Raw genomic sequence first — 27,764 nt, 5'->3', positions numbered from 1 at the left:
GGGAAATGGATGTGGGCTTGCAGCTTGCAAATCTCATACGTTAGAAGTTTAAGGGATTGCTCCATTGGATAACTAATTGCAGGTAAGAGACTTTCCTATACAGAGGTGAGTCTGTGCAGTTTCATGACATGCACTGGTATTGCCGATGCATTTCCTGGTAGATAATGCATGAGATCACAATTTCCACCTGATACTGTAAACACTTGAGGCTCCATTTGGTTACTCTTGTTTTACAAGCTCTCAACGTGCTTTTTATGCTGTTCTCTCTGAGCAAGGTGTTAAGACAAGGATGGGACTGCATGTTGAATCAGCTCACTGTGGAAAACAGGTCTGCTTTAAAAAGCACACCAGAGGAGCTTGGGGTAATCATCCTTGTTGTGGAAGTATGTCTGCGTAAGCCTTGTGTTACACACCATGAGGAGTGTGAGATTCCAGGAATTACAGGTGCACTTACCAGGACCTGTGTTCCTTTTTGGGACAATTAGGCACAGCAGCAACTGTGGTGTCTTTATGATATATGGTTTTATTTACACATATACACAACCTGCACCTAGGTGGAAGGATTGCAGAGCATTCACATCATATGAGGATCTGGCTTCTTGCTTAAGGGCAAAACCAGATTCAAACTACAGCAAAAAGCCATTTCCTTTGTCTCTTAGTTCCAGCCTGTTATCCTCTGCTCACACAGAGTTCTCCCCTCCTTCTCACTGCTAACTGACTCCAAGGACACCCCACCCCCAGCCTGTGTCATTCAAAGCTGAAACCCTAAACCTGGCCTTTGCCTCTGCCCATTAGCACCCAGCAAAGAAGGGGTCCCACTCCCCCTTGCCCAGCAATCTTGCCCTCTGATGGTTTCCTTGATGGGCCACCACCAACCTTTATCCCCTGCTAAACCACAGAGCCTAGGGCTTGCCGATCAGAAGGTCAGCAGCTCGAATCCCCACGACGGGGTGAGCTCCTGTTGTTCGGCTCCTGCAAACCTAGCGGTTTGAAAGCACGGCAAAAATGCAAGGGGATAAATAGGTACCGCTCCAGCGGGAAGGTAAACAGCGTTTCCGTGCGCTACTCTGGTTCGCCAGAAGCGGCTTAGTCATGCTGGCCACATGACCCAGCAGCTGTACTCCAGCTCCCTCAGCCAGTAAAGTGAGATGAGCGCCACAACCCCAGTCCTGCGACTGGACCTAATGGTCAGGGGTCCCTTTACCTTTAATGGCTCATCCCACTAGCTTTGTGCTCTGGCTTGGCTACTTAGCATCACTAAATGCAGGGGTTTTCTGTGTTTGGCAAAGTTCAATCAACCTTGAGTTATTCTAACCCAGCCAGATGGGTGGGGTATAAATAATAATTTTTATTAAATTATTTCTTTATTATTTGAATATTTATTTATTACAGCCAGGAATTAAATTCCTGGGATCTGGCACCCAGGAATTTAGGGGAATGTGGCCCCCCACCAAACCCCTAATACAGGCACTCCTAAATGATCTTCTGTACATAATTGTGTTGCCCTTTATTAAGGTGAATGCAATCTTTATTTTCTCTGAAAATCCCCATTAGTAAAAATGGATTGTAACAACAATCTCCCTGTCAAAAATACTTCTTGGGGGACGGGGAATGATCAAGAGCATTGTGGCTGAGCAACTGCAGACATTCCTGAATAAGATTGACGATCTGGATCATGGGTAGGCAAACTAAGGCCTGGGGGCTGGATCCGGCACAATTGCCTTCTAAATCCACCCTGCAGACAGTCCAGGAATCAGCATGTTTTTGCATGAGTAGAATGTGTGCTTTTATTTAAAATGCACCTCTGGGTTATTTTTGGGGCATAGGAATTCATTCACACACCCCCAATATCGTCCGGGCCCCCCACAAGGTCTGAGGGACAGTGGACTGGTCCCCTGCTGAAAAAGTTTGCTGACCCCTGATCTGGATCCATGACTGTCTGGGTTTAGGCCTGGGTTTGAGACCAAATCATAGCTGTCAACCTTCCCTTTTTTTGCAGAAAATTCCTTTATTCCCAGCGCCGTTTCCCACTGCTTCCCGCTGCTATCCTGGATTATTAGATATCCCATAGACTGTTCCCAGGACAGGTGAGGCTGCTGATCCCTTATTTTCAAATCTGAAAGTTGACAGCTATGGACCAAATCAGCCTTGGTCATCCTGATAGACAGGGGGATTCCTAAACCTGCTCTTTCTCCTTGATGTCTCAATGGCTTTTGATATCATTGACCATGGTATCCCTCTGGACTGACTCTGAGTATCGGTGGAACTGTGTTATGATGATTCTGTTTCTGCCTGAGGGTTGTGTCGAGAAAGTAGCATTGGAATTTTAGAAGACTGTGTGTGAGCAGCCTTTTGTCAACCGCACCTGGAAAGAAAAGCAAATGTTCTCCTCCACCTTGTGCAGCATCAAAACTGCAAAATGACGTGGATTAATGAGACCATTTCAACTTTTCACAATTCCTCCACAAGGATATTAATATCCCTGCCCTATTTGTACTTCCATAGAAATAGCTATTAAATTGGCATTTTTAAAATTCGTGCAATATTGAAATATCCAAAGGATAATCATCCTTCTGCCAGACAACCAGCACTTATGTCTTAGGAGAGATATATTCTGTTTATCTATTGGGTAACTACAGTGTAAAACAACAGCATTTCGCTCAGTTATTCTACACCCTTCACCGCTGTCATTGCCCAGTTTCTTCTGATTACTGGAACAGCTTAACATTAAAGAGCCAAATGTTGCCACATGCTATGAGCAATTGGAAATGTTTTTGGCCCTTCCCAAGGGTGTACAAGAGGACTCAATTACTTGAGTCATCATTGCTTTCAAACCTCTCTTGCTAGCATTTCAGGCTCCATGTCACTTGCTGTGTTAACCTGTCGCATTACGTGCAGCGAGTGTTTTGTAAATATCTGAGCAATCACCTCCATCGTCAGCAAAGGTATGACAGGAGCAGAGATGAGTAGATAGTAAAGTTTGCTTGGCAAAAACGCAAAGCAAATGTCACCACTCAGTCATCGACTTTCTTCATATTTACTGAGCAGGCCATGAAATCGGTCCCAAATATTCCATGTCGGGACAGCAGATAGCCATGGTTCTTGTTCTTGTACATGGTTTATGTATGACAAAGAGGACTCACGAGATTCTTCTTTGCTTAGGTTGTGTACATACAACACACCGGAGATCCTCAGCCTTGGATCCCTAGATGTTGTTGTACTATGACTCTCATCATCCCTGATCATTGGGCTAAGATGGCTGGGGCTGATAGGGGACCCAAGGTTGAGGAAGGCTGCCATACACTTACAGCATATTTAAAGCACATTGCCCCACCCCAAAGAATCCTGGGAACTGTTGTTTGTTTGTTAATTGGTTGAGGAATTGTAGCTCTGGAAGGGGTTAAACTACAGTTCCCAAGATTCGGGGGGGGGGAGTGCTCTAAATGTTTGGTGCACACACAGCTCTCGTTTGGGTGATAGCATCCCCAGCCCTGCTTGTGCAAACTGGTTGGGGAGAGGGCTAAGAAAAAACACATACAAATAGGTAGAAATATTTGGAAAAGGACCTAGAGGTATGAGTCTGCCTGCCAGTGAATCTTCCTTCCAGTACTGTAATATAAAACTCTCTTGAGTGGGAGCTGCCAGTTCTGTTTGAAGAAATAAGAGTGTGTAGGAGCCAAAACGTTTATTTACCTCCACCCAGTGATACCTTGTCATCTGAACTTTGACCAATTTGGGTTAATGCCCAGTACTGATTATGGTGTGCAAAGCTGTCCTCTTTTAAGCCGGGGAAACAGTGAAGTTTTTAAAGTGTCTCCCGATTTGTGCTAGTGAATAGCTGTACATTATCTGAAAGTATTTCTTTGTTCGGTTACGTGTATTTTCTATACCCCCACTCGATCTTAATTTAGCATTTACCCAAGCTGAATGTATTTTAATTCCTTTAATCTTTCCTCATAAATTAGCACAACTAGCTCCTTAATCAAGTTAATTGCTCTTCCAGGATTTCCCTCCAATTAGTCTTTTTCTTGTAGATACTAAGGTCCACAAAATGTATTCTGTATTCTAGCTAGAGTTTATAACTATACACAAAGGAGCGTATCCTGAGGATGCTGATGCTTTGAGACAGGATGTAGTTCCTGCACCACCTGTTACCTGATAATCCTCAACACCTATAGCCTAACCAGGAGAAGGTGGCTGCATCTTGCTTTATACCTCAGGGCCAAATGACATGTTACGAGCAAATGCCTTGGCCTTTGGCCTGATAGCAGAAAAGCCAATTCTGGAGAGGGTTCTCAGGACTAGACAGGTGGCACACAGGGATTGGGCATTTAACCTCTTCCCTACACAGTTTCCTGCTCTCATTCAAAAAATCCAAATTTAGCAGCGATGGAGGGAGAGTGTGGGCTGCCACTTGGATGAGGGTGTTGTGTGGATGCCACAAAAATAAGCAGAGACCCAAGTAGCTTCAGATTCACATTAAACTCCACTGTAGATGAGCCCTGGGTGAGAGAACCTGGAAATTCAGTTGAAAGGCTAAAGGAACTGCAACTGCACACATAAGGAAGTCAAGAGAATAACTTTGCCTGCTGTGGGGAGTTGTCATTAGAAAGGGCATAGAGCAGACTGCTCTTTGGAAAGTATTTTTAACCATGGGGAATTATGGTGTACTGCCACACCTGTGGCCTAAACAGCCATAGTATACACTGGGCTCATCCTAACCTCCTTTTGTGTTGCATTTCTAGGCACAGGTCCATGCTTAAAAACTCCATGTCTGAGATATTATATTATATTATATTATATTATATTATATTATATTATATTATTAATTGCATTGCATTGCATTGCATTGCCCTGGTGCTTTCCCTGTGAAAATCTGCTCTTTACTGCTGAATCAGAGCAAATGACAGTCCTTTGGAAACTCGAATTGCCATTTGTTCTGATTCAGTGTTAAAGAGCAGTGTTTCCTGGGGAAAGTGGCGAGGTGAGAAAGAGCACTCAGACACAGAGCTTTAAAGGGTGGATCTGTGCCTAAAAGTGAGAGGCAAAAGATGTGTGTGGATAAGCCCTTAGTTTGGTGGTTGTGGTATTCACCTGACCTCCAGTTGGTTGTGTTGCTGACACTTACTAGGAGGTCCTGGGGTAGGTGTGAGTCAGTGACAAAGCTCAGTGCAGTACAAATGAACTGCTGGGAACACTGCATTAGCTCTGCTGGTACATTTGTACCTCTCTGACCTTGCCCCTCCCCTTCTACCTCCCAGTAAACAGCAGCGATGTGACCAACCAGAGGTCAGGTGAGCACCACCCCAACATGTGCTACTGAATATACTTAAGAGGAAACGTAACACAAAGAAAGGTGCAAAGCAAGTACCACCTCTTTTACATCTTGGCCTGTTGTGGTATTGATAGGTGCCCCATTAGCTCTGGTGCAAGCTTAAGCAACAATTCTGAAGCAGCTTGCTTGATGCTGATTCAGGAATCTCTGCAAGTCTATTCAAGGGTGTGGTGGTGTTTTGCATGAGAGGCCCAGCAAAAGGCTATCGCTAGTGACTTACAATGCTTTTTTATTTGTCTGCACTGCAGCATGTTTGTACACTGTTAGACTCCCAAGGGGAACTGCCTTTACACCCATTTGCTGAAAAGCAGAGTAAAAAAGAAAATTTGCATCTGACCATGTACAGTGCAGTCACATCTAAACCCTGTAATTCCATAGTAATGTATAATCATAATGAAAGACTTCCTGAAAGAGCAAACTGGTATTTTTGCTGTTATTTAATCTAATTTATCTCTAGTGATAAGGACTAGAAACTTTCTCCTCACCTATCCTCAGGTTTTTGCTAGTCATATAGCATCATAGGTTCCTAACATTTTATAATACGGTACTTTGTTTTCTTTTTGTATCTGTTAGGAGTTTGTGCATTCTATGGAGTTGTAAGTTAGCTTTGGGACTTTCATTGCAGAAAGCAATGAATGAATGCAACAACCAATAAATCACCCTTTAAAATGTTGTCGATGATGGAGAATTGCACATTTCCAACATGATGAAATAGCACCATCATACAGAAGCTGCAGTCTTGCACAACTCAGTGAGGAACTGTTAAAAAAATTAACTGCGAGTCAATGAAACTGGTGTAGCAGTGGAGCCAATTGATATTAAAAACCCCAGCACCAGTTAGAACACTCTCTACTGCATTTTGCACCAAGGTTGGACTGTTAAGTGTACTTTGTGCTAGACATAACTGCAATCTTGTTTCATTGTCAGGATTGTCATATCTGGAGACAGGAAACCATTTTATCTGTGGTCAGCTTGGGTTGTGATCACATTTTAGTTTTTGCATCTTGTCTTGTAGTGAAAGGCAGCTTGAATATTTAAGCCATCTGGCCTAATTAAGATTATTTGACCTGCAGGCTATGTTAAAATAGTCTTTGGAATTGCAAAGCTGAGGGAGGCACACTCTAGTCTTTGCCATTGGACAGGAGACTAAGGGCCAATGGAGGTTTCATCTTTTCCTCCCAGGAGGAACAGCATGGCAAAACAAGCCTAGCTTCACCCACTGGCTCCAGTTTTTCCCCTCCCTGCTAGAAAGAACACTCAGCTCCAACTGTCAGTTGTTCTACACTTGCAGAGCTGTAGGGAAGTACACTCTGGTCCCATCCATCAGCAGGAAAATAAGAGCTGCTGGGCTGTGTGAGTTTGCACACATCTGTCTACTGTATTCTGCCTTGAGGATCATTCATTCATAAGGTAGGATATAAATCTTCTAAATAAATAACGGTGCATGTTGTTCAATATGTTCAGCATCTGACACACTGCCTTTTTTTAAAAAAGCTCTAAAACATTTCTTTTACAGTGACTATAATACTAATAATGTAGAAAGCGTTATATGCTTCTCCTCTTCTTCTGGTGTCCTCCAATGTTTTGGTCTGAAAATCCAATCTACCCCAGTTAGCAGGGTAGGGATGGGAGTTCTGGTCTAAAAAATCTAGAAGGCACAAGGTCAAGGAAGCCTGGGTTAACCTCAGCCACAATGACTTTTCCCAAGCTACTGACTGCATGATTCTGTGCAGCTAGGTGACCTTAATTCAGTAATGTGCATGTTCACATCTCACTCTGTACAGGAGTAGAATACCAGAGAACAACCCCAGCTTACTATTGTTAAGCTAGTAGACATGTCTGGAGGGTCCTCTACCTTATCAGCATATGTATTAGAGATATTTATAAATCGCTTTTCAAGCAAAATTCACAAATATCACACAAATAAATATTAAAATATTAGGATGCTAGAGCATAAACTAAACAAAACGTAAGATTACAAAGCGGCAGTGACACAGGCACCCTCTAGGCAAGCTTGCCTACAAGGACACCTCAGAGTGAGGCCAGGAGAGCCTGCTGCTCTAACATCCCTTTGTTGGAAGCAAGAGGGAAGGTACAGAAGCTGGGAGAAGAGATGAGGGTGGCAGCAGCAGAGGAGGGTAGCGGCGGCAGGGAAGTGTGACACAGCCTGCTGTCAGAGGTGGCGTAATGTCTTGCACCAGCCCTGGCTATAAGGGGGAAACATGTTTTCAAAATTATCTATCTTCTCCCCCTAGGGCAATGAGCACTCAAGGTAGCCCTGTGATGTTGGCTCAGAGGCAATTGATACTGATATGAATACCAATTACAGGGGGCAGCTGTTGCCTTTAGGCTCTGATGTTTGTGGCTTCCCAAAGGTACTTAGCTGACCACTGTGGAGAAAAGAATACCAAATGGTCCTCTGGCCTTATCCAGAGCTTAGAAAGTTCATTCTAAAAAGGAACTAGCTCTAGTTCTCCAAAAAAGAACTAATTCCAATTCATGTTTTTCCCTTTACAGTACTTAAAAACAAAACAAACCTGTTCCATTCATAGTTCAACTCATTCATTCAAATGATCCTTGGCAAAAAGAGGGGAATAAGAGCTTTCCGAGTGTTACAAGCTGCTGAAGTATAACATATACTTCAGAAGCAGAATGTAAATTACTGTATTTTTCCATCTATAAGACCCCCGCATGTAGAAGATGCCCCCTATTTTGGGGAACTCAGATTTAAGAAAATGAGATGTATCCATGTATAAGACACCCCCTAATTTTTGACATTTTAAAGTAAAAAAACCTAGTCTTATACATGGGAAAATACGGTATTTATTTCCCCCAACAATTATTATTTTGGAAGCTTAAAGGCCTGAAGAGTCTAAAGAGTAAAAAAAGGGAAAAGTGAATGAACTTGAGGATGAGCTAGAAATTGTTCAAAGTTCTACCCGAAATTGAACTTAATTCACTCAGCAATTATGAAAACTACTTTCAGATACAGTTCAGAGGTTTTTGAACTAAAGCAGTGAACTTTGTTAAACCAAACTATTTAATTCCAAGAATTAGTCTTACCTACCCTGTGGGGCTCATTATATTTTTATTTCTGTACTGCAACATTTGAAGGCTGAAATGGGACATGAAACCCAGCTTAAGCCTATGATGATGACATCATCAGAGATGTAAGGATCATGGAAATGACCTTTTGCAGCCCAGGAGCAAAGTGCTAGGTCTGAAACTGCTCATCTAATGACAAATGTGATTAAGGCGCACAGGAAGACGTCACTAACTCCACACCCTAGAGCAGTTAGCCAGGATGGAGCTAGGCCCTTCATATAAGCACACAGGACAAGCAAAACCATTTTTACAATTGGAACAGATTTCGAATCAAAAGAGAATTGGTAGGAAAACAAAAAAGTTGCCAGTGAGCATAAACATTCCTCTGATGAAAATAGGGACATCCTATTCATACCCTCCAACATTTCTCTGATGAAAATAGGAATATGCAGTGCTATTTTTTCTAGAAACTCACCATTAATGCCTCCCTTGTTCTCTTAGAACAGGCATAGGCAAACTCGACCCTCCAGATGTTTTGGGACAACTCCCATTATCCCTAGCTAAGTGGTCAGGGATGATGGGAATTGTAGTCTCAAAACATCTGGAGGGCCGAGTTTGCCTATGCCTGTCTTAGAATGACAATGGTGCCTACCTGAGAGGTGCTGGAACTGAGTTTCGGCTGAAAAATGGCTTTGGGGATGTCCTATTCCATACCCTCCAACATTTTCCCAATGAAAATTGGGACATCCTAGGGAAAAGTCGGACATTCTGGGATTAAATGAGAAACCAGGACGGCTTCTATAAATCTGGGACTACTCCTGGAAAATAGGGACACTTGGAGAGTCTGAAGGTTGATATAAAACAACTTATTGTTGTCAGTTGTTTTTAATGCTCTAACCCACCCTTGGACCTTACAGTGAAGGGTAGGTAATAAATAATAATAATAATAATAATAATAATTACAACAAATACAAAACCTGGACTGGGGATGTGTGGTGGCTAGAGTGGGACACAACTTCAAAATGATGGAGGAAACAAGGAGGCAGCTAGAGAACCATCCTCACCCAGAGAAAAGATCAATGCATTCAGTATTTGTAGGACGTAATCCAAGATGGCTTGGAATCTCCCATAGGAATGCTGTTGCTGTTTTGTTAGCTCCCTGAGAACAAACAGGTTTTGTATACCGATAACAGCATAAAGTCATGATCTGCCCTTTAGCTTTTATGTGATGGTTGCTTTTAATAGGCTTTTATTTTTAATGGTATTATCACTGATTAGTTTGCCACTCTTGGCTCCTTTGGCGTGAGATATACGTGTAATAAATACATAAATTACAGTCAACTACTCATATTGCACCAGAGGGCTTCATCTTTTGCAAGTGACTGTGGAGCAGACAGTGCCAGCTGGCCCTAATCCTGCATCTTGCCAGAGGAAGGCAAATACCCCTTCCCATAATTCAGTGCCACTTCTCATCCTTTCAAGTTTTGATCTACAAGTTACAGCACTGTAATGAGACACCCAGCCTGCCCCCCACCTCTGAAACTGTGGCAGGACTATCACAAATGTTTCTATTTTAGGGTTGTTTGCTTTTGTTGTCAAGAATTCTGCCACTTTATCCTGGTGGTGGGTAAAGCTTAAAGTAGTTTGTAAACAAAAAAATACAGGAGACCCAAATGCAAAGTACCTGTAATTTCTAAAAAATAAAAACCAACCCTAGCTGTTAAAAATAATAATCATAGAAGACAGTGTCCCTACGCATAACCAGAGTGCCTTTCCTCTTTCTTGGTTAGCATGGCGATTAATCAAAGACATCTCTTTGACACAACTTGGGTCTTCCTTTTCTCTTTTACTGAAGAACAGGGTACTTTAATGCCATCCTCCTCGCAGAGGTGTCTGTGGAGGGGAAATATTGATTGAAAATGTCTAGTAAACTACATCGGTAGTTGGGTTCCTATTGAGAGTATTTGGTGAGCTAACATGACAGTGTTGTGGGACTGAGGATCGTTGGAGTGATCATTCTGTGATATTATGCCAACGGACAAAGCTGTATTGTAACTTTTGAATAAATGCGAAAAAATGAACATGGTGTAGGAGCCAGTGGTGGTGCAGTGGTTAGAGTACTGGACTAGGACTTGGGAGGAGACATGGGTTAACAACATCCCCATTCGGCCATGAAACTCACTGGGTGAGCAAGGGCCAGCCACTGTCTTCTCTCTGCCTAGCCTGCTTCACAGGGGTGTTGTGAGGGTAAAACTGGGGAGAGGGACAAGGGGGGACAAGGGCTGGAAATCTGATTTAATAATAATAACAACAACAATAACAACACCGTGAACATTTCCAGAGTGCTTCCTCTGTACAGTTGCATTTCCCCACCTTTTAAAAGTGAACCTTATACAAATTAGGGAGAAACGAAAAACACCTGACCTCCCCCCCCCCCCGGCCAGCTTTGGCTACAAATCCTTTTGATGGCTAGCGGACAAATTCTGGCGACTAGCGGCCCTTAACTCTCCTCCTCCTCGGCTCTCTGCCCTGATTCAATCCCACGACACGCGTCTGAGGGAAAAAGCCCCTCAGATTCCTCCTTCCACGTCTCACACGCCAGTGGCGGGAAGCCGAGGGGAGGCAGCGCGACAGGCCAGGCGACACGGAGCCCGGCTCCCCATAGGCCGCGCTCGCTTGGCGCCCGCCCGCCTCCATTATGTGCTAATTTAGCCCCGCGCTGAGCGAGGCTCGGCTTCCCCGAGCTTTTCCTCAGCCCGGAATAGCTCGGCAGCCACCCCCGCCTCCCCAACCGCTTCCCTCAACCGCCTTCGTGCTTGCGCTCTCAGCCCAACTTGTCCCCTAGCGAGTCCCGCCTCCCTCCCTCCCTCCCTGCCGCGCGCCTCAGGAGGCAGGCGGGCGGCACAGGGGCCACCCCTCCACTCGGCCTCGAGGCGGGACGCAGCAGCAGGGTAGGCTGCGCCGGGTTCTGTGTTCGTTCGCTCGAGCAGGGAGGGCGGGGAGGAGGAGGAGGGAGGAGGCTGGCTTGTTGCAGTTGGGAGCGCCTGTCATGGAGGAGCTGCGCCGCGAGCGGGGCGCGGCGGCACCGACGGCTGGACTGTGAGAAGCGGCGCGGCGGTTGCTCTGAGGAGACCGAGCCGGGCCTGCCTTTCGGCGGGAAGGTAGCTGGCTGCAGAGACCAGAGGGGGAAAGGGAGAGAGAGAGAGACAGGCTCCTTCCTCGTCCTCCTCCCTTCGCCTCCGCCCGGCCTGGCTCTCAGGCGTTGCCGAGGCTCCTCCTGCCTTGCCGGTCGCAGCGAAGGGCGAGCGGGGCGGTTGGAGTTTCGGCGGCCGGGCAGGCAGCGCTGCGGTTCGGGGCGGGCGAAGGGAACGCGAGGGCCGAGCAGGCGGAGGCGACGCAGGTGAGGAGCGGCTGCCCGGCAGCGGAGCTTTCTAGGCGACGTCGGCCGCCCGCCTGCCTGTTTCCTTTTGGCCGCGGGAGGCTCCCCAGGGGAGAAGTCAGGACAAAGGGGGCGGAGAAGCGAAGGGCGTCCTGGGTGGCTCCGTGCCCGGAGCACAGCCCCTGCGGGTGGGCTGGGGGTCGTGAGCAGGGCGAAGCGCCTCGGGTGTGGGGGTCGTGACCGTGGGGGTACGATGGGGCCATCTACGCCGTCAAACCGTGTAGGGCAGGCGGGGAAATTCCTGAGGGCGCCCTCCCAGCTGAGGGCGCACTTGAAAGCTTTCCTTTTGTGAGTCTTGTGATATTTCGGGCATAGGTTCGGATACCAGCCTTAAAAAGTTATTCGCCTTTGCTTCTTCTTTTTTGTAGCCACCAGGTGGTGACAATCCCGTGTCAGCTAGGTTGTCTGAACCCAGATGGGCTCAGCAGACAAAATAGATGGTTAACCGGTATGAGAAGTAGCAAGAATAATTTGCATCGGGGATCCTATCTCCCTCATAGTCATCTCAAAAGCTAGCATTTGTTGCCTGTAAATGTTCAGACCCAGGTGCCTTTTTCTTCTGGGGACAAGTGGGAGGGACAGTATTAGCAAGGGTAATGATTGTATTTTGAGTGTCTTCACTTAGCTGTCAAACTTTGTCTTGTTTTCTAGGTTGCTGAGCATAGTATTTGCTTTAAGAGGTCTCGTGTGAAAGCTTCATGCAGTACACAGAGGCAGCACATCCTTGGAGGAGAGTGTGCAGGGAGCAGCTTCAACTCTGTGGTTCCAGTTATCCCATTATCTGTGATTCTGAAGAACAAGTCAGAGAGAGAGGAAGAGACTAAATGGATCTTAAGACAGCAGTATTCAATGCAGCTCGGGATGGCAAGCTGCGGCTTCTCACCAAGTTACTGGCGAATAAAACTAAAGAAGAAGTGGCCTTGCTGGTGTCAGAAAAAACAAATGGTGCCACGCCCCTTTTGATGGCAGCCCGCTATGGCCATCTTGACATGGTGGAACATCTACTGGAACAGTGCAGTGCTTCTATAGAAGTTGGTGGCTCTGTGAATTTTGATGGTGAGACTATTGAAGGTGCACCACCCTTATGGGCAGCATCAGCAGCTGGCCATTTGAAGGTGGTCCAGTCTTTATTAAATCATGGAGCATCTGTCAACAATACCACTTTGACAAACTCAACACCTCTTAGAGCTGCCTGTTTTGATGGTCATCTAGAAATTGTAAAGTATCTTGTGGAACACAAAGCTGACTTGGAAGTATCAAACCGCCACGGGCATACATGCCTTATGATATCGTGTTATAAAGGGCACAAAGAAATCGCTCAGTATTTGCTTGAAAAAGGAGCTGATGTAAATAGAAAAAGTGTCAAAGGTGAGTTCAGTATCCATTTTCAGCAGTGAATTTTAAAGAACTGTTCAGAATGTTCATTTGGTTTGACAGTTCAAAGGTTCAAAGTCCAAGCTTAATTCTGTCCTTGCTAAATTTTCCATGCTGTATATAGCATTCCTTTAGGTTTCGTTTTTAAAGGGAATTGTTCCATAGATTATGCTCAGGTAGTGTTGTATAGGTACAATGATGTGGTGATAATTCCTTGTTTTTTTAAAAAGCAACATCATACAGAAACTGGATTATTTTGGATCATTGAATGGAAGAATTTAATCACTATTAATACAGGTAATACTACAAATACAAATTGCATTGGCATTCTTTAGGCATCACCACCCATTATCTAAATATATCTATCTGCCTGCTAGGTATAGTAAGGAAATATCCCATATTAGTCTTATCCTTACAGTTGTAATAGAATTACAATAAAGGGACAGTGGCACTGTGTCACAACTGAAGCCTTTGTTCTTCTTGTTTACTATGTTGACACTTTTGGTCAGCAAAATTGTTTTGTGGATTATTCTCGTGATTGTAGTTTACTCGTCCATTTGTTCTAGACATGACATTGCTTTTTTATTACAGTATTTTCTTTTCTTTCACATTTTTACTAGTTTGCCAGGAATGTTTATTGCTTCAGAGAGTCACAAAGACTACTCTGCCCATCCTGTCTCTGACTCACATGCATCTGACCTCCCTTACCACACTAATCTAAAAAACAGGACATATAACCGAGAGACTGTGCAGTCCTACACAGGTCTACTCAGCAGTAAAACCCATTGAGTTCCATGGGGATTACTCTCAGGTAAATGAGTCCATAGCAGCCTTAGTCTTACGAAAATCCATGGGCTTTGGTTCAATCATTTCCACTGTGTAATAACAAATATTATTTGTATGCTATGTAACTGAGTAACTGAGAGCACACTGGTGTAACTACAAATCAGGAAATTTCTAGTTTTGACTTGTTTCTGTCGTGAAACCCCCCCCCCCAGACAGTTGCTTAGATTCCTGGATGCAATATAGTGAGGGGATAAATCAAACTATGATTATGTAAATTCTTTGAACAGTCCACAGCTTTATATAAATACTAAGTGTTATTATTATTGACCAGCTGGATCTTGTTTTGTGACTTTCTGGTGTTGTCTTTCTTCACTCTGCTTAATGACTCATAATTGAAACACAAGTTCTGCCCTTATAGCAATGTGAAAGGAATTCTATTTTTATAAGCAGAAGAAGCATACTGCTGTCACTGACACTTGGTAGCAGAACTTAACCCCTTTCTGTTATTTTAATTTCTCAGTATTATTTTAGTAAGTAAAAGGTAAAGGGACCCCTGACCATTAGGTCCAGTCGTGACCGACTCTGGGGTTGCGCCGCTCATCTCGCTTTATTGGCCGAGGGAGCCGGCGTACAGCTTCCGGGTCATGTGGCTAGCATGACTAAGCCGCTTCTGGCGAACCAGAGCAGCGCACGGAAACGCTGTTTACCTTCCCGCCGGAGTGGTACCTTTTTATCTACTTGCACTTTGACGTGCTTTCAAACTGCTAGGTTGGCAGGAGCAGGGACCGAGCAATGGGAGCTCACCCCGTCGCGGGGATTCGAACCACCAACTTTCTGATCAGCAAGTCCTAGGCTCTGTGGTTTAACCCACAGCACCACCCCGTCCTATTATTTTAGTACATTAACTAAAAGAACTGTGTCATGGTCATGGGTTCTTTCTATTAGTAAAGTGTCTAGATAATCGAAGCTATGCCAGGTGAGAACCCACAGAAACTTTTATGGATGCCCTTTCCTAAACATTGCAGAGTAGCATTGCTGGTTTATTGGCAAATGAAGCTTACAGGATTGTTTATCCTTGATGATGCTCTTTTTTCCAATTGGTGGAATAAGAGTTTTGGCCTAGAGATTTAAAAAAAAATAAATTCACCAAAAGTTGTGGCTTCATCTATTTTTATTTGTCATAGGTTCACATAAGATTAATTTTATTGAAAATAAAATCTTAATTTTATTGTAATTATTAATAGAAAAAGTAATTATCTCAATTCCCACATCAATATATTCAGAGGGTAAACTGGGGAATAATTTTTTGTAGCAACCAATTTAACATGACTGCCAGTTTTGGACTTTGAGTAGTATTTTGTGCACATCTGTACTGTGAGCTCTGAAGTTTCAAAATAACACAGGAAGTAAATATTTCAGAGATTTTGTTTTCATGTAGTATATATGCAGATTGAGTATCGGTGTCTTAAAAGATATCAATTTCACCTTTAAAAAGGTAGTCTTATAATTCGGAAAGCAGTGGGTGGTCTCCAGTTAACTGATTCTGTCAGTGCAAGCATTTTCACTTGCGTAATGGAACTTCTCCCTTTTCTCCTCCTTCCATGTGCCCCTTATTGTTCTGGGTTCCCCCCCAACCCTCTGGAACCGATGTAGGGAGGATATTAGGCGTGTCCAGGGAGAGGAGACGGGAAGTTCTGTTGTGCTAGTGGAAATCACTGTGCTGATGGAACAAGGTAGTTGGATACCATTTGTAGTCCTTTTTCATATAACGCATAATGGGTCAGTTACATGATGCTTTTTGTTTCAGAACATGCATAAATGTAGGTTTATGAAGCAAGACCTGGCAGTAGGGGCAGTAAGGCCTGTCTTGCCAGCTGGGGAGCACTCTGGATTCTGATTTCTAAAGGTACTTTGAAGCAGCCCGCAAATGTAGAGAAAATACACATTTCTTCCTTAACTGTGCTATTCTATAAAATGTATAGAATAGCACACTTTATGAACAAAGCAAGCTCAGAAATAAGCTCAGTTGAATCCTAACCCCTGGCTAGCAGTGGCAAGATTTGCTGGAGCTATTCAGCTAGCCACTGCAACCACAGTCCTGCTGCTTTTGCTTGTCAGGGTGGGAGGGGGCAGGAAAAATGCCCCTTCACTGTGCCAGCTACCAGGATCATACCCATCTGCCATCATGTGATGGCAGCATACCAGCTCTGATCTTGTGTCTACCCAGTCCGTCCCTATAATGCCTCATTTTGGGGGTCTCCATTGTAGTAGTGATAGTGCCAGTGCTAGCTTCCATCTTTCTGCTATTTGGTGGGCATATTGAACTGCAGCTATGCCAGTGGCAAAACTCCCCTGGCAGGCTAGTGGAGCCAGGCAGAGCTGGATAGAGGGACACATTTGCTGCATCTACACTCGCTCCCAACATGGCCATTTGGGCATTTGAATTGCTCTGTTACTCTTAGACAAGTGTGGGCAGGAGTGCAACCAAAGTCTCCCTGCTGCAAATAGCAGTAGCCTGGAGACTTTAGCAGGGTTGGAGAAACAGGCAGCCCTCCAAATGTTGCTGAGGCTGATGGGAGTTGAAGTCCAACGGTGTCTGGAGAGCCATGCTTTTTAGACAAATTTACCAAAGGGTAACTAGCTGTTCTGAAGCTATCAGTTTTATTCAGTTCCTGAGAAGCACTTTCTTCCACCATATGTCCTCCACAGTGGTGATAGTAAGAGCAGTTTCTGTCTCGGGTTTCTATTTCTGGCTCTTTTCTCTAAATCCTTAGAAGATTGTGCTGGCAGTATGTGGAGGAGTCAGCTTGTTTATTATGTTGTTGTTGAGCTTGATCCTGCCTTTTGAAAACTCCTAGCTTTGTGTGGAACAATTTATGTGCCTATACTATAGTTGTAGTACAGTGTGGTGGTGTGTGTGTATTACATGAAAAGATATGTAAGATATTAGTTATTTGGAAAGGAACCTAAAATGTGTGTGAGGAAGCCTGTCCAGCGTATTCTAGAGCCAGACAGAAGAACCATGTGAATCCCTTCTTTGTTAGTCATACTGTTGTGCTTATATAAACCTATCACATTTTTGTGATCTATGATTATCACTTCGGAGTCTATCCATGGCAACATTGTCACTTGGAGAAATATTAAGCTGCATAGATTTAGAGAGATTTTATTTAGGAATCTTTTAAACGTTATTCAAGGACTAGGAAAATGTTATACTTCTTCCCTAGTGGATACTTTTAGGAAGAAGGCAAACACGTTAGGTTAAATACGAAATTTACAGGAAGCTAAGCATTTCAGATGATATATTTCATTGAACGGATAAGGAAGTTGAGTGGAAACTAAAATATATGCATCACAATCCTATGCAGATTTGCACATAAGTACTTGCCCCAGAGTCGGCCACGACTGGACCTAATGGTCAGGGGTCCCTTTACCTTTACCTTTTACTTGCCCCTCTGAATGTTCAGTATGTCTTACTAGCAGCTGTTATCTCAGGCTGCAGTCATATGCACAAGTGGAAGGGTAGTCTTTCAATAAGGTTATGAGTTACCGTATATACTCAAGTATATGCCGATTTTTTCAGCACATATTTTATGCTGAAAAGCCCGGCCCAAAAGGAGCCCTTTCTCACCGCTGGTCCCGCCCCCGCCTCTTGCAAGGGCAGGCACAGGAGCCATGGTTGGGAGAGGCCCTGCGCTGCGCTGTGCTTCTCCCAGCCACGGCTCCTATGCCTGCTCTTGTGAGCGGCAGAGGGACGAGCGGCCTGAAAGGAGCCCTTTCGGGCTGCTCCTTCCTCCTCCTCCACCTTTGCCACTGTCGGCAGCTGTGGAGGAGGAATGAGCAGCGCGAAAGCAGCCCTTTTGGGCTGCTTGTTCTTCCTCTGCCACTGCCACCACCAGGTTTGTGGTGTGGTGAACCAGCTTATACTCAAGTCAAAAAGTTTTCCCAGTTTTTTGTGCTAAAATTAGGTGCATCAGCTTATATTCGGGTCAGCTTATACTCAAGTATATACGGTAATTATTTAAGGGTGAAATCCAGTTTTCCACCTCTCTTGGGATGGGTTTTGATCCAGCAGAGGCATCTGTGAATGTCAAAAGGGGGAAGCAATTTTCTCCCAATTCTCTTTTCTGATGAAGTCCATCACACCACTTTTCATACTGTTCTAAAAGGTTCCCTGAACCTCTAGAACAGATTTGGGCAGGCATTAGAAGGTGAATTAGAGAAAATCTCCTCCCCTCCTCTAATGTTAGCAGATGCCTGTGCTAGAGCAAAAGCTGCCCTGCAAGTGAGAGGGCAGCATTCAGTGCATCTTATTCTAAATAACTAAACAATGAAATGTGGTGGTTCTGACAGGACATGATTAATCCATGTATTATGGCTTTCAGAAAGTTAAAAATAAAATTGGCACATTGTCCATGATTCAAAGCTTAACAGATTTATAGCCACTAGTAATATACTAGGGAAGATGACTACACTCTTGTAGACATTGAGTTGTACTCTGTCCATGATTGTACACTGGGTTACTTTACCAACCTGTTAAGAGTTAAGATTTTGGTGAGCTGGCCTAGTATCTTAAACTACGTGGCGAGTGAGCAAACAAATTCAGTTCCTGTGAAATGGTAAACTATTGGAGAGAAGCTGAATCTGATTCTTCAGTGAAATACTGGCTGTGTTTTATCAACAGTAAGTTCCTTCCCCAAGTTGGGACGTAGGGACATGATCCCAACACAGTGCTTCTGGGCTGCATTATTACCCAGCCATGTATAAGCTGGATGTTGAGTAGTATCGGCATCAGTGAGCCATGTGCATATGAATTGGTGTAAGTGGAACAAATGTCAGTAATAATTAGGTATTTCAGTTTCAGCTTTTTGCATCCTTTTCTTAAGCTATCATGCTTTGTGCTTCCTATCTTTAAATACCTTCTTGGTTGTCTTCCAAGTTATCTCTCCCTGCCTGTCCACAAAGATCTGTCTCAGGGCCCCATGTGAACAATTTCTTGGACATAATGACTTTTCATTTTCCTCATAGCAGCATTCTTTTTTGAAAACTCTCCCGTTAATTTTGACTTCACAGTAATACAGTAGTGATGGGGTGGGACAAATAGGCAACCAATATCCTGTTTGTGGGGTTTTTGCTATACACATAAACAGGGCTTTATTACAGAAACATTTTGTAAGACATGTTCAGAAGGCTATCTACTAAGAAATTTACCCAGTATAAGTGGAGGGAAGCAGAGAAGTATTACAGTGACTCAGGCTGCAAGCTTTCACACACATTGTGGTATAAATCCAATTAAAGAAAGTCAGACTTCTTTCTAAATAAGCATGCATAGAATTGTGCAGCATATCTCTGTGCTGTTCATTTGCAAGGGAGTACCTGAACCTATTTTTTCCTTGGGCAAGCTGGCATATCTGTTCCATCTTGCTATTTCAAACAGCAAACCAGTACAGCCACTCATAATAGGAATATAGTTGCAGTTGAACTATAACTATTTCAAAGGCAATCTTTAAATTTATTAGAAATAATTAAACAAACATCAGCTGTAGTTTCAGTTGCCTAATTGGATGCAGATTTACTCCCCAATTTGTGATTTGAGACATCACACTAGAACAGATACCTACAAACAAATATATTTGTAAAATTGTGCCGTGACTGATCATGTCAAATGGTGGGATGGAATATTTCCTGTTGCAGGATCTGCTTACTTGTAAATCTCCAATCTGCCCCTTGATACAACAGAGAAAGATGCTTACCTGCAGGAATTTATTTATTTTGATAATTATTTTACAGTTCTAGATATATGCTGACTGCAACCCCACAAGCAGCGATCAGACTCTGTATTGATTGTGAAACTTATTGGAGAAATCTTCTTTCTCCTGTTCACAATTTTCTAAAGTGGAGAGGGGATTGCTACAGAACTTGGAAACAGTCACTGCTATGACCTCAGAGATTTTGATGCTCCTGAAGGGCCTTGAAACTGAGTGACGTAATAAAGTTAGGCTTGTGTAGAGCAGAAAATTATAGATAATTGTTTGAACTATGCGGGTGGCACTGTGGTCTAAACAACTGAGCCTAGGACTTGCCGATCAGAAGGTCAGCGGTTTGAATCCCCGCGATGGGGTGAGCTCCCGTTGTTTAGTCCCAGCTCCTGCCAACCTAGCAGTTCAAAAGCACGTCACGTGCAAGTAGATAAATAGGTACCACTCCGGAACGAAGGTAAACGGCGTTTCCATGTGCTGCTCTGGTTCACCAGAAGCGGCTTAGTCATGCTGGCCACATGACCACTGTCTGCGGACAAATGCCGGCTCCCTCGGCCTATAGAGCAAGATGAGTGCCACAACCCCAGAGTCATCTGCAACCGGACCTAACGGTCCGGGGTACCTTTACCTTTTATGCTTCATTATTTGATCCAGTAAGGCTTAGCTGCCCCAAACCTATAGAACTCCTTACCCAGGGGTAGTTAACCTGTGGTTCTTTGAAGTTGTTGGACTTCAGCTTCCAGTCCCAGCCAGCATAACTAATGGTCAGAATTGATGGGAGTTGTAGTTTAGCAACATTTGGAGGACCACATGTTGGCCATCCTGTCTTAATCGGTTTACCTCCTGCAGAAAGAATAGCATTACTCACCTGTTCTTAAAATGTTTAAGGTAATCCTTGCAGAATTCCCTCCCCCCCCCCCAAAAAAAATCATGTTCACTCTACTGTGACCTGAGTGTTGGCTACAGAAACAAGTTATCTAAATGTGCCAGCAGACAGGGCTTTCTTTTATTTCCTTCCCAAGTCCATTGTCTCAGGTACTATAAATGCTTTGAACACCACTGAATGAGTGGTTAAATACAGTGGTACCTCAGGTTACAGACTCCTATAACCCAGAAATAGTACCTCAGGTTAAGAAATTTCCTTCAGGATGAGAACAGAAATCGCGCATTGGCGGCAGCAGGAGGCCCCTTTAGCTAAAGTGGTACCTCAGGTTAAGAACAGTTTCAGGTTAAGAAAAGACCACCAGAACGAATTAAGTTCTTAACCCGAGGTACCACTATAATATGTATTGGGAAAACATGGGGAAAATTTTAGCTCCAGCAGAACAGCTGCAGTGGGATGTTCTGGCAAAATGCTGTAAGCTTTGGGTTGGCAAATATAAAAGCCCACATTTTCAAGGCTGATTGTTTTTCTTAAATTCAAACAGGAAATTTATTAAGTGACTAATAAGGAATGTTACTTTTCTTACATGTTCATGACTTAGATTAAAATACCACCTTTGTCGATTATTTGTCCACTGCTTATGATGTGTAATTTTATCATTATTTTAATGACTAGCATACTAGATAATTTGAATTCTGTACAGCCATAATTCCTTCATTGTTTCTCTGAAAATGTGTCATAGCATACATGATTTTTTTGCTTTCTTTTTTCCATAGGAAACACAGCATTGCATGATTGTGCAGAATCTGGTAGCCTGGAAATAATGAAGATGCTTCTCAAATATTGTGCAAAGATGGAAAAAGATGGTTATGGAATGACTCCCCTTCTGTCTGCTAGCGTTACAGGTCACACAAACATAGTTGACTTTTTGACCCAACATGTTGAAACTAGCAAAGTAGAACGTATAAATGCACTGGAACTCCTGGGAGCCACCTTTGTGGATAAAAAGAGAGATTTGCTCGGTGCTTTGAAATACTGGAAAAGAGCTATGGATATGAGATACAGTGATAGGACTAACATACTGAGCAAACCTGTGCCTCAAACGTTAATTATGGCCTACGATTATGCCAAGGAGGTGAACAGTGCCGAAGAGCTAGAAAACCTTATTGCAGACCCTGATGAGATGAGAATGCAGGCCTTGTTAATTAGAGAACGTATTCTTGGCCCATCTCACCCAGATACGTCCTACTATATTCGGTACAGAGGTGCTGTCTATGCAGACTCTGGAAATTTCAAACGATGCATCAATCTGTGGAAGTACGCTTTGGACATGCAGCAGAGCAATCTGGACCCCCTGAGCCCTATGACTGCGAGTAGTCTGCTTTCGTTTGCTGAACTCTTCTCCTTCATGCTTCAAGACAGAGCCAAAGGCCTGCTGGGCACAACAGTTACATTTGATGATCTCATGGGTATACTGTGCAAAAGTGTCCTCGAAATAGAACGTGCCATCAAGCAAACTCAGTGTCCGCCTGACCAAATACAGCTCAACAAAGCCCTTTCCATCATTTTGCATTTAATTTGCTTGCTGGAGAAAGTTCCTTGTAGTCCCGAGCAAGATCATTTCAAGAAACAAACTATATATCGATTTCTTAAGCTACATCCTAGAGGAAAGAATAACTTCAGCCCACTCCACCTTGCTGTTGACAAGAACACCACATGTGTGGGGCGCTACCCAGTTTGTAAATTTCCTTCTTTGCAAGTCACTGCTATACTAGTGGAATGTGGCGCTGATGTAAATGCTAGAGACTCTGATGACAACAGCCCTTTGCACATATCTGCACTGAACAACCATCCTGACATCATGAATCTTCTTATCAAGTCAGGATCACATTTTGATGCAACAAACTTGCATAAACAAACTGCTATTGACTTGCTGGATGAGAAGGAAATGGCAAAGAACTTGATCCAGCCCATCAACCATACTACACTGCAGTGTCTTGCTGCCCGTGTAATTGTGAATTATTGCATAGGTTACCAAGGGCACATCCCAGAAAAACTTGAGAACTTTGTTTTGCTCCATAGATGACAGTCTGACAATAGGCCCTTGGTACTGTGGGAGCACGAGTTAGTAACATCAATTGTTGCTTTCTCAAGCACTGTTGTGATATGCCAGCGATACACCATCATTCATTCAGCTTGGTCCATCCTGCTCATTGGCTAAAGTATTATTAGAATCAGATCTGCAGAATTGGTTGCCCAATATTTAAAACAAACATACCATATAATATATTTTGTGGATTATTTAGAAATGTAATGCTATATTCGGACTCACTAAAATTTGTCTGCCAAAGGCTTGTCTACTCTGGTTTAGTTTGCCTGTTGGTTGTTTGGGACTGAACTGAATAATTTTCGTGGTGTTGTCTTATTCTTACTGGTGTGTGGATTTTATATAGTTGGGAAGTCATCTTTTTGTTCTTGCTTGAGCATTTCTATTCTTTTTTCTAATGGGTTCATTGCTGAACTATAAAAGTTGTATCGACTTGTTAACATTTGCAATTACCATAAGTGCTTTTATCCTCTCTATGCACTGGCTTGAACATGACTGTTTGTGTGTTGGCATATTTCTATGCAGCAGTTGGCCATTGTCAGTTCTGACACTGTTTTCTTGCAGTTTGTTAGAGAACTCACTGAAAATATACCCTTTACAGTTTGACATTTCTTGAAGACATCAGTCAGCTGTCTAAACTCATATGACTTTTTGCCCCCAGCTTTTTCTGCAGTTGCTTTCCATTTATTTTTCTAGAGTTGCGTGCTGAATTTGGGAGTAAAATGTGTTCTTGTTGGCAATCCCACTTTTAAATTAAGTCTGAAAGTCATATAAATATGTCTTGCTGCGAGGAGAGAAAGGAAAGGAACTGCCATATTCTCCTCTACACTAGTGTCTTGCTTGAGCTGATTGTGTGACTAGGCATAGAGAGTTTTTTTTCCAAATTTAACCTGAAACTTAATCATACAACTCAGTGAGTACTAGATCAAACATAGTCTGAAATTACAACTCAAGATTCTTAAGTACAAAAGAAATTAAAGCATGTTGGCATGATGCTTGTCAGTCCAGATCTAGCCATCAACTAGTATAATTAACTATATGGTTGTAATCAGTAGCCCTCTGCAGGGGCTTCAGAAGTTTAGTAGTATCCCCTTCATTTTCAAATAACTCTTACAGATAATTTGCATGCATTTTATTCTCTAATACCTTTCAGCCATATTTATGGAAAACATCAGAGGCCATGTTGAGTACATAGTCTCGACTGAAAGCTATCTATTTTTATAATACTTGCACAACAGCTTAGCTATTGCAGCAGAAAGGGCTTTTTAGACTTGATAAGGAAACCATAAGTGAAGACTACAAATGAGATTAAGATTCAGGTAATTAATATAATTCAGCACTTTATTGTTGATTCATAATGAAACTTATTATGGCATATTAGACCTGCAAATGTCTTAAAATAAAATGGTTCTCAAGAAAAAAAAAATCCCACCTCATTTTTCTTCAATGGAATACAGTGTATTTGACATTTCCACAATCTAACATAGTGAGTGTTTTCCAGTACTACTATACCTGGTGCTTTTTCAGATCACAAAACAACAACAACACATAGGTTATTGAGAATCTGTAGCAGTTGACAGTGCAGGAAAAATCAGAACCAAATCAATGCATCAAGGCTGGCATGAATCTGGAATTCCTATTTTAATTCCAACATTACTACCCTCAGTTGATTGATCACATTTGGTTGGCACATCCTCACAGTACATATTAACTAGTACTCACACTGACTTTTTAAAATCATCACTTTATTGGCCTATTCAGAAATAATGCTAAACCATGGGTTAGCATTTTGAGAACAAACTCTGTCTTTGTGCTTTCTCTTTTTCTTCTCCTTAGTGTTTGTGGGAAGAAGACTGGAAACCTCCAGTTTCATTTTGGAATAAATCACAATATCAGGAAACTGGTTTACCGTATTTATTCTAACTAGTTAGTTCAAAGGAACCAGGATTAAACAATAGTTTAACATTCTCATTTGTTAAATCAGTTAACCACTTCCCAAACAAACCAGTCAGAATTAGCCATTTCCCAATTCAGGATGCTATGGGAATATGTGATGCATTAAAACAAGGTAGAAGCTTGCTTTCTCCTTTTTTCACATGCAAAGGAGGAGGAGAGTGGAGAGAAAGGGATGCAAGTCCAAAGTTCACTGTGGTTCATTCTTGCAATGCTAAATCGTGTTTTAGTGTTGCTTTTGAAGTGGGCCGTTGCCTAGTCTAGAGTGTATATGACAAAAATTAATTTGTTCTATCACACCAAGAAAAGAATGAGAAACTTGCATTGCTATTTGTTTAATTTTCAGAACTGGCAAGAAATGCAAGTTATTTTTTTGTTCATGGGCACATCTGGGTCACTATCAAAAGCAAATCGTATGGGGAAATTGGGTTCACAAGTATAAAGGAGAACATTTAATTTAACTAATTACTTTTACCCTGGTTGAAACACATTCCTATTTCTGGATTCACAGCCTGAGCAGTTTGGGGGGGGGGAAGTCAGATTTTTCATAATCTTCATTGCTTGCCTGCAAGTAGACAATACTAATTCATATACTAGAAGGGCAAAACTTAACCTACTTTAGCCTAAAAATAGGACATGAGATGAACAGGGAGACTGTAGAACACTGTGTCCTCAAAAATGTTTTATTTTCCTTTGTAACTTTACTCAGGCAATACTAAGCGTTTGGAAATGGGGATATCTCTTGACTTATTGGATATACTTTGAAAAATATATTCTGCTGATAAGTTAAAGAATTGGTATTCTGTAAAACTTTTAAGAAACCTTAGTTAATGGTGACTGAAGACTCCTTATATTTGCCTTCTTGCTGAATATGGCATCTCCGTACTGAACAACCATACTTCATTTTTAAAAATACAATTTATTTACACTCTTGCTACTTCATTTTTAAAAACAATACAATTAATTTACACCCTACACCTACAGTCCAAGACTCATGAAGACAAAGTCTGGTTCTCTTCGTGTTTTCATGTTAATTTTCTAAGTCTTTAAACTACTGAAATTAATTTGCTAAATGTTCAAACTAATGCAGCTTTAGATGCATAGTAAATTAGAAACTACCAGATAGCCATCTCTTTGTGTATACTAAAAAGTGGCTTCCAACAGGAATTACCCACCACTTGGAATACTGATGATAGCTGTTCCTGTAGTCCTGGAAATTATTACTTAGTATAAGGCTTATAAGCCATTCAAGAAGATGTGTTTTAGCATGGGTTGCAGGAATATCTACTTGCCAGCATTAGGGAAATGAAGCCCTTTAAGATATTCTGACTGATCATTTCTCTTCAACATAGTTTCCCCTAAAAACATCTAGTTTCTTCTTATGAATTGCTGTCATGCCTTATTTGAGAACCTCACATAACTTTCAGATAAACCATCTCTTTATTTGGAAAGAGGCAGAAATGGGTACCATCAGTATGGCTCATCCTGATTCTTGACCAAGTTTATCCCATTTATTGCTTTTATGTATTTCCCTTTTTATTTATGAATGCTTGTAATTTTTGGCACTAGCACAACAGTTCCTTTGTTAACATGAGCTTGGTTGCCAGAGAGGGCTCCAAATAGTGTCTTCTTCCAATGTTGTACTGAGCAATTAAGAAAGGGAAGAGCAGCCATACTTCGTACTAGCTAAATATCCCACACAGTGATAATGTGCATTCAGTTAGTATTGTTTGAGAGCAGAGAACCAGGGAGTAAGACTGTTACATTTTGGAAATAAAGTTTTTGAAGTAGTAGCCAGATTTTATATGCCAAAGCCACTGATTGCTCTGCTCTGCTAATCTGTATGGAATCTGATGATGAGTCAATATTTTGAAAATAATAGCAATAAATTTATATTTACATTAAAAAAATACTAGTTTGTAGCCCTCAGAATTGCAAGGGGGAAAAGGGGGGGGGGAGAGATCAGTCCACTTAGAAGAAATACATGGAAAATCCTTTAGTTGCTGTGGATTTTTGGACTCCTTTGGGTACTGATTCCTGTATTTTGGTGGATTTGTGGTACACAACTGAACTTAACCATGCTAAGCTCCCAAGTAGGCAAGTCTAGGCAGTCCTGAAAGAGGCTAGAGGTGTAAGCTATTGACTTCCCTTGTAATGACATAATCCTGATTAGTTTTAGTTTAGCAAAACAAGTTTGGCTGTTGACTCTTCCTTTCTTTATTGCCCATTAGTGTCAACTAAAAGCTTTAAACCATTGTTTTCCTTGAGTTTTTCAGCAGCATATTCTGTTTCTCCTATGTAATCCTGTCATTTGATCTGTCCCTCTTTTCTTCCTTGTATGTTTACTGCCATTCTCCCAGTCTCTTATGTGGTACACCTCAGTTTTCTCATCCTTCCTCATGAGCCAAAATTGAGATGGGGCACCTGAACCCATTAAGAAGCAGGAGAACTTTCCTGAAAAGTATAAGATCACTGCTTCATAGTATAATGTATTTTTTTTTTCTTCCTTCAGTCTTACCAAGTTGTGCCTATGCTAAGCCTGTCAAAAATAGAGGAACGCACCTGCTAAGAAAATACTTTATTATGCCTTTTTTCCTACCGATTGGATGTGACTTTAATACATTAAAAAAAAAAAACAACAAGATGAAAGATCTTGTTTCTTCAGTTCCTTATCAGTTAATCACTGCTAACCTTGCACAAGTCTTTCAATGTGTTGTTGTGGAGTTAACATATCAGACTTTAATAAGTTGATGTATGTAAACGAAGAGCTCAGGGCTGTGTGTAAGTGCACTGAAATTGAAATTTTGCACTAAGAAAAGACTGTGAATAAATGTAATAATTCTGCTTCTGCAAACAATTTGTGAGAGACAAGAAATAATATAAATCATTGACATTTCTCTGAACCCTGTTTTCCAGCTGTCTCTACAGCTTAAAGAACTGGAAGCTTTTATTTTCAAATGAAAGCTGAGATTTCTGAGGTGCTGCACATGGCACGCTCAGAGCTTGCTATCCTGCGCATAGCTTGATCACAGATGCATAGATCACACAATAAGTGTTCCTGTAGGAACTTGGGCTTATGGCAA

General features: G+C 42.4%; 1 protein-coding gene across 5 annotated transcripts; it reads left to right on the top strand.

Annotated features, from left to right (window-relative positions):
• On the top strand, positions 1–27,538 carry FEM1C (fem-1 homolog C). 5 transcript variants are annotated; one of them, XM_080972727.1, is made up of 3 exons: positions 1–82; positions 12,471–13,187; positions 21,398–27,538. In XM_080972727.1, the coding sequence occupies exons 2-3, from the start codon at positions 12,644–12,646 to the stop codon at positions 22,705–22,707; spliced, it is 1,854 nt and encodes a 617-aa protein (XP_080828853.1). In that variant the 5' UTR covers positions 1–82; positions 12,471–12,643; the 3' UTR covers positions 22,708–27,538. The 5 variants fall into 5 exon arrangements, with proteins under 5 accessions (XP_080828853.1, XP_080828852.1, XP_080828849.1 ...); XM_080972726.1 differs by lacking the exon at positions 1–82 and adding an exon at positions 11,229–11,331; XM_080972723.1 differs by lacking the exon at positions 1–82 and adding an exon at positions 11,400–11,541.
• The last annotated feature ends 226 nt before the right edge of the window (positions 27,539–27,764 follow it).

The sequence above is a fragment of the Podarcis pityusensis genome (assembly GCF_964106645.2).
Source record: "Podarcis pityusensis genome assembly, chromosome: 11".
Classification (NCBI taxonomy): Eukaryota; Metazoa; Chordata; class Lepidosauria; order Squamata; family Lacertidae; genus Podarcis; species Podarcis pityusensis.
This window is presented reverse-complemented; position numbering and strand designations above follow the sequence as displayed.

What these genes read in the sequence shown, in the direction of transcription:
- FEM1C (XM_080972727.1), top strand. Translation starts at nt 12,644, where the DNA reads ATGGATCTTAAGACAGCAGTATTCAATGCAGCTCGGGATGGCAAGCTG. An exon ending in AAATAGAAAAAGTGTCAAAG is followed by an intron (nt 13,188 to 21,397) that starts GTGAGTTCAGTA and finishes TTTTTTCCATAG; the next exon opens with GAAACACAGCATTGCATGAT.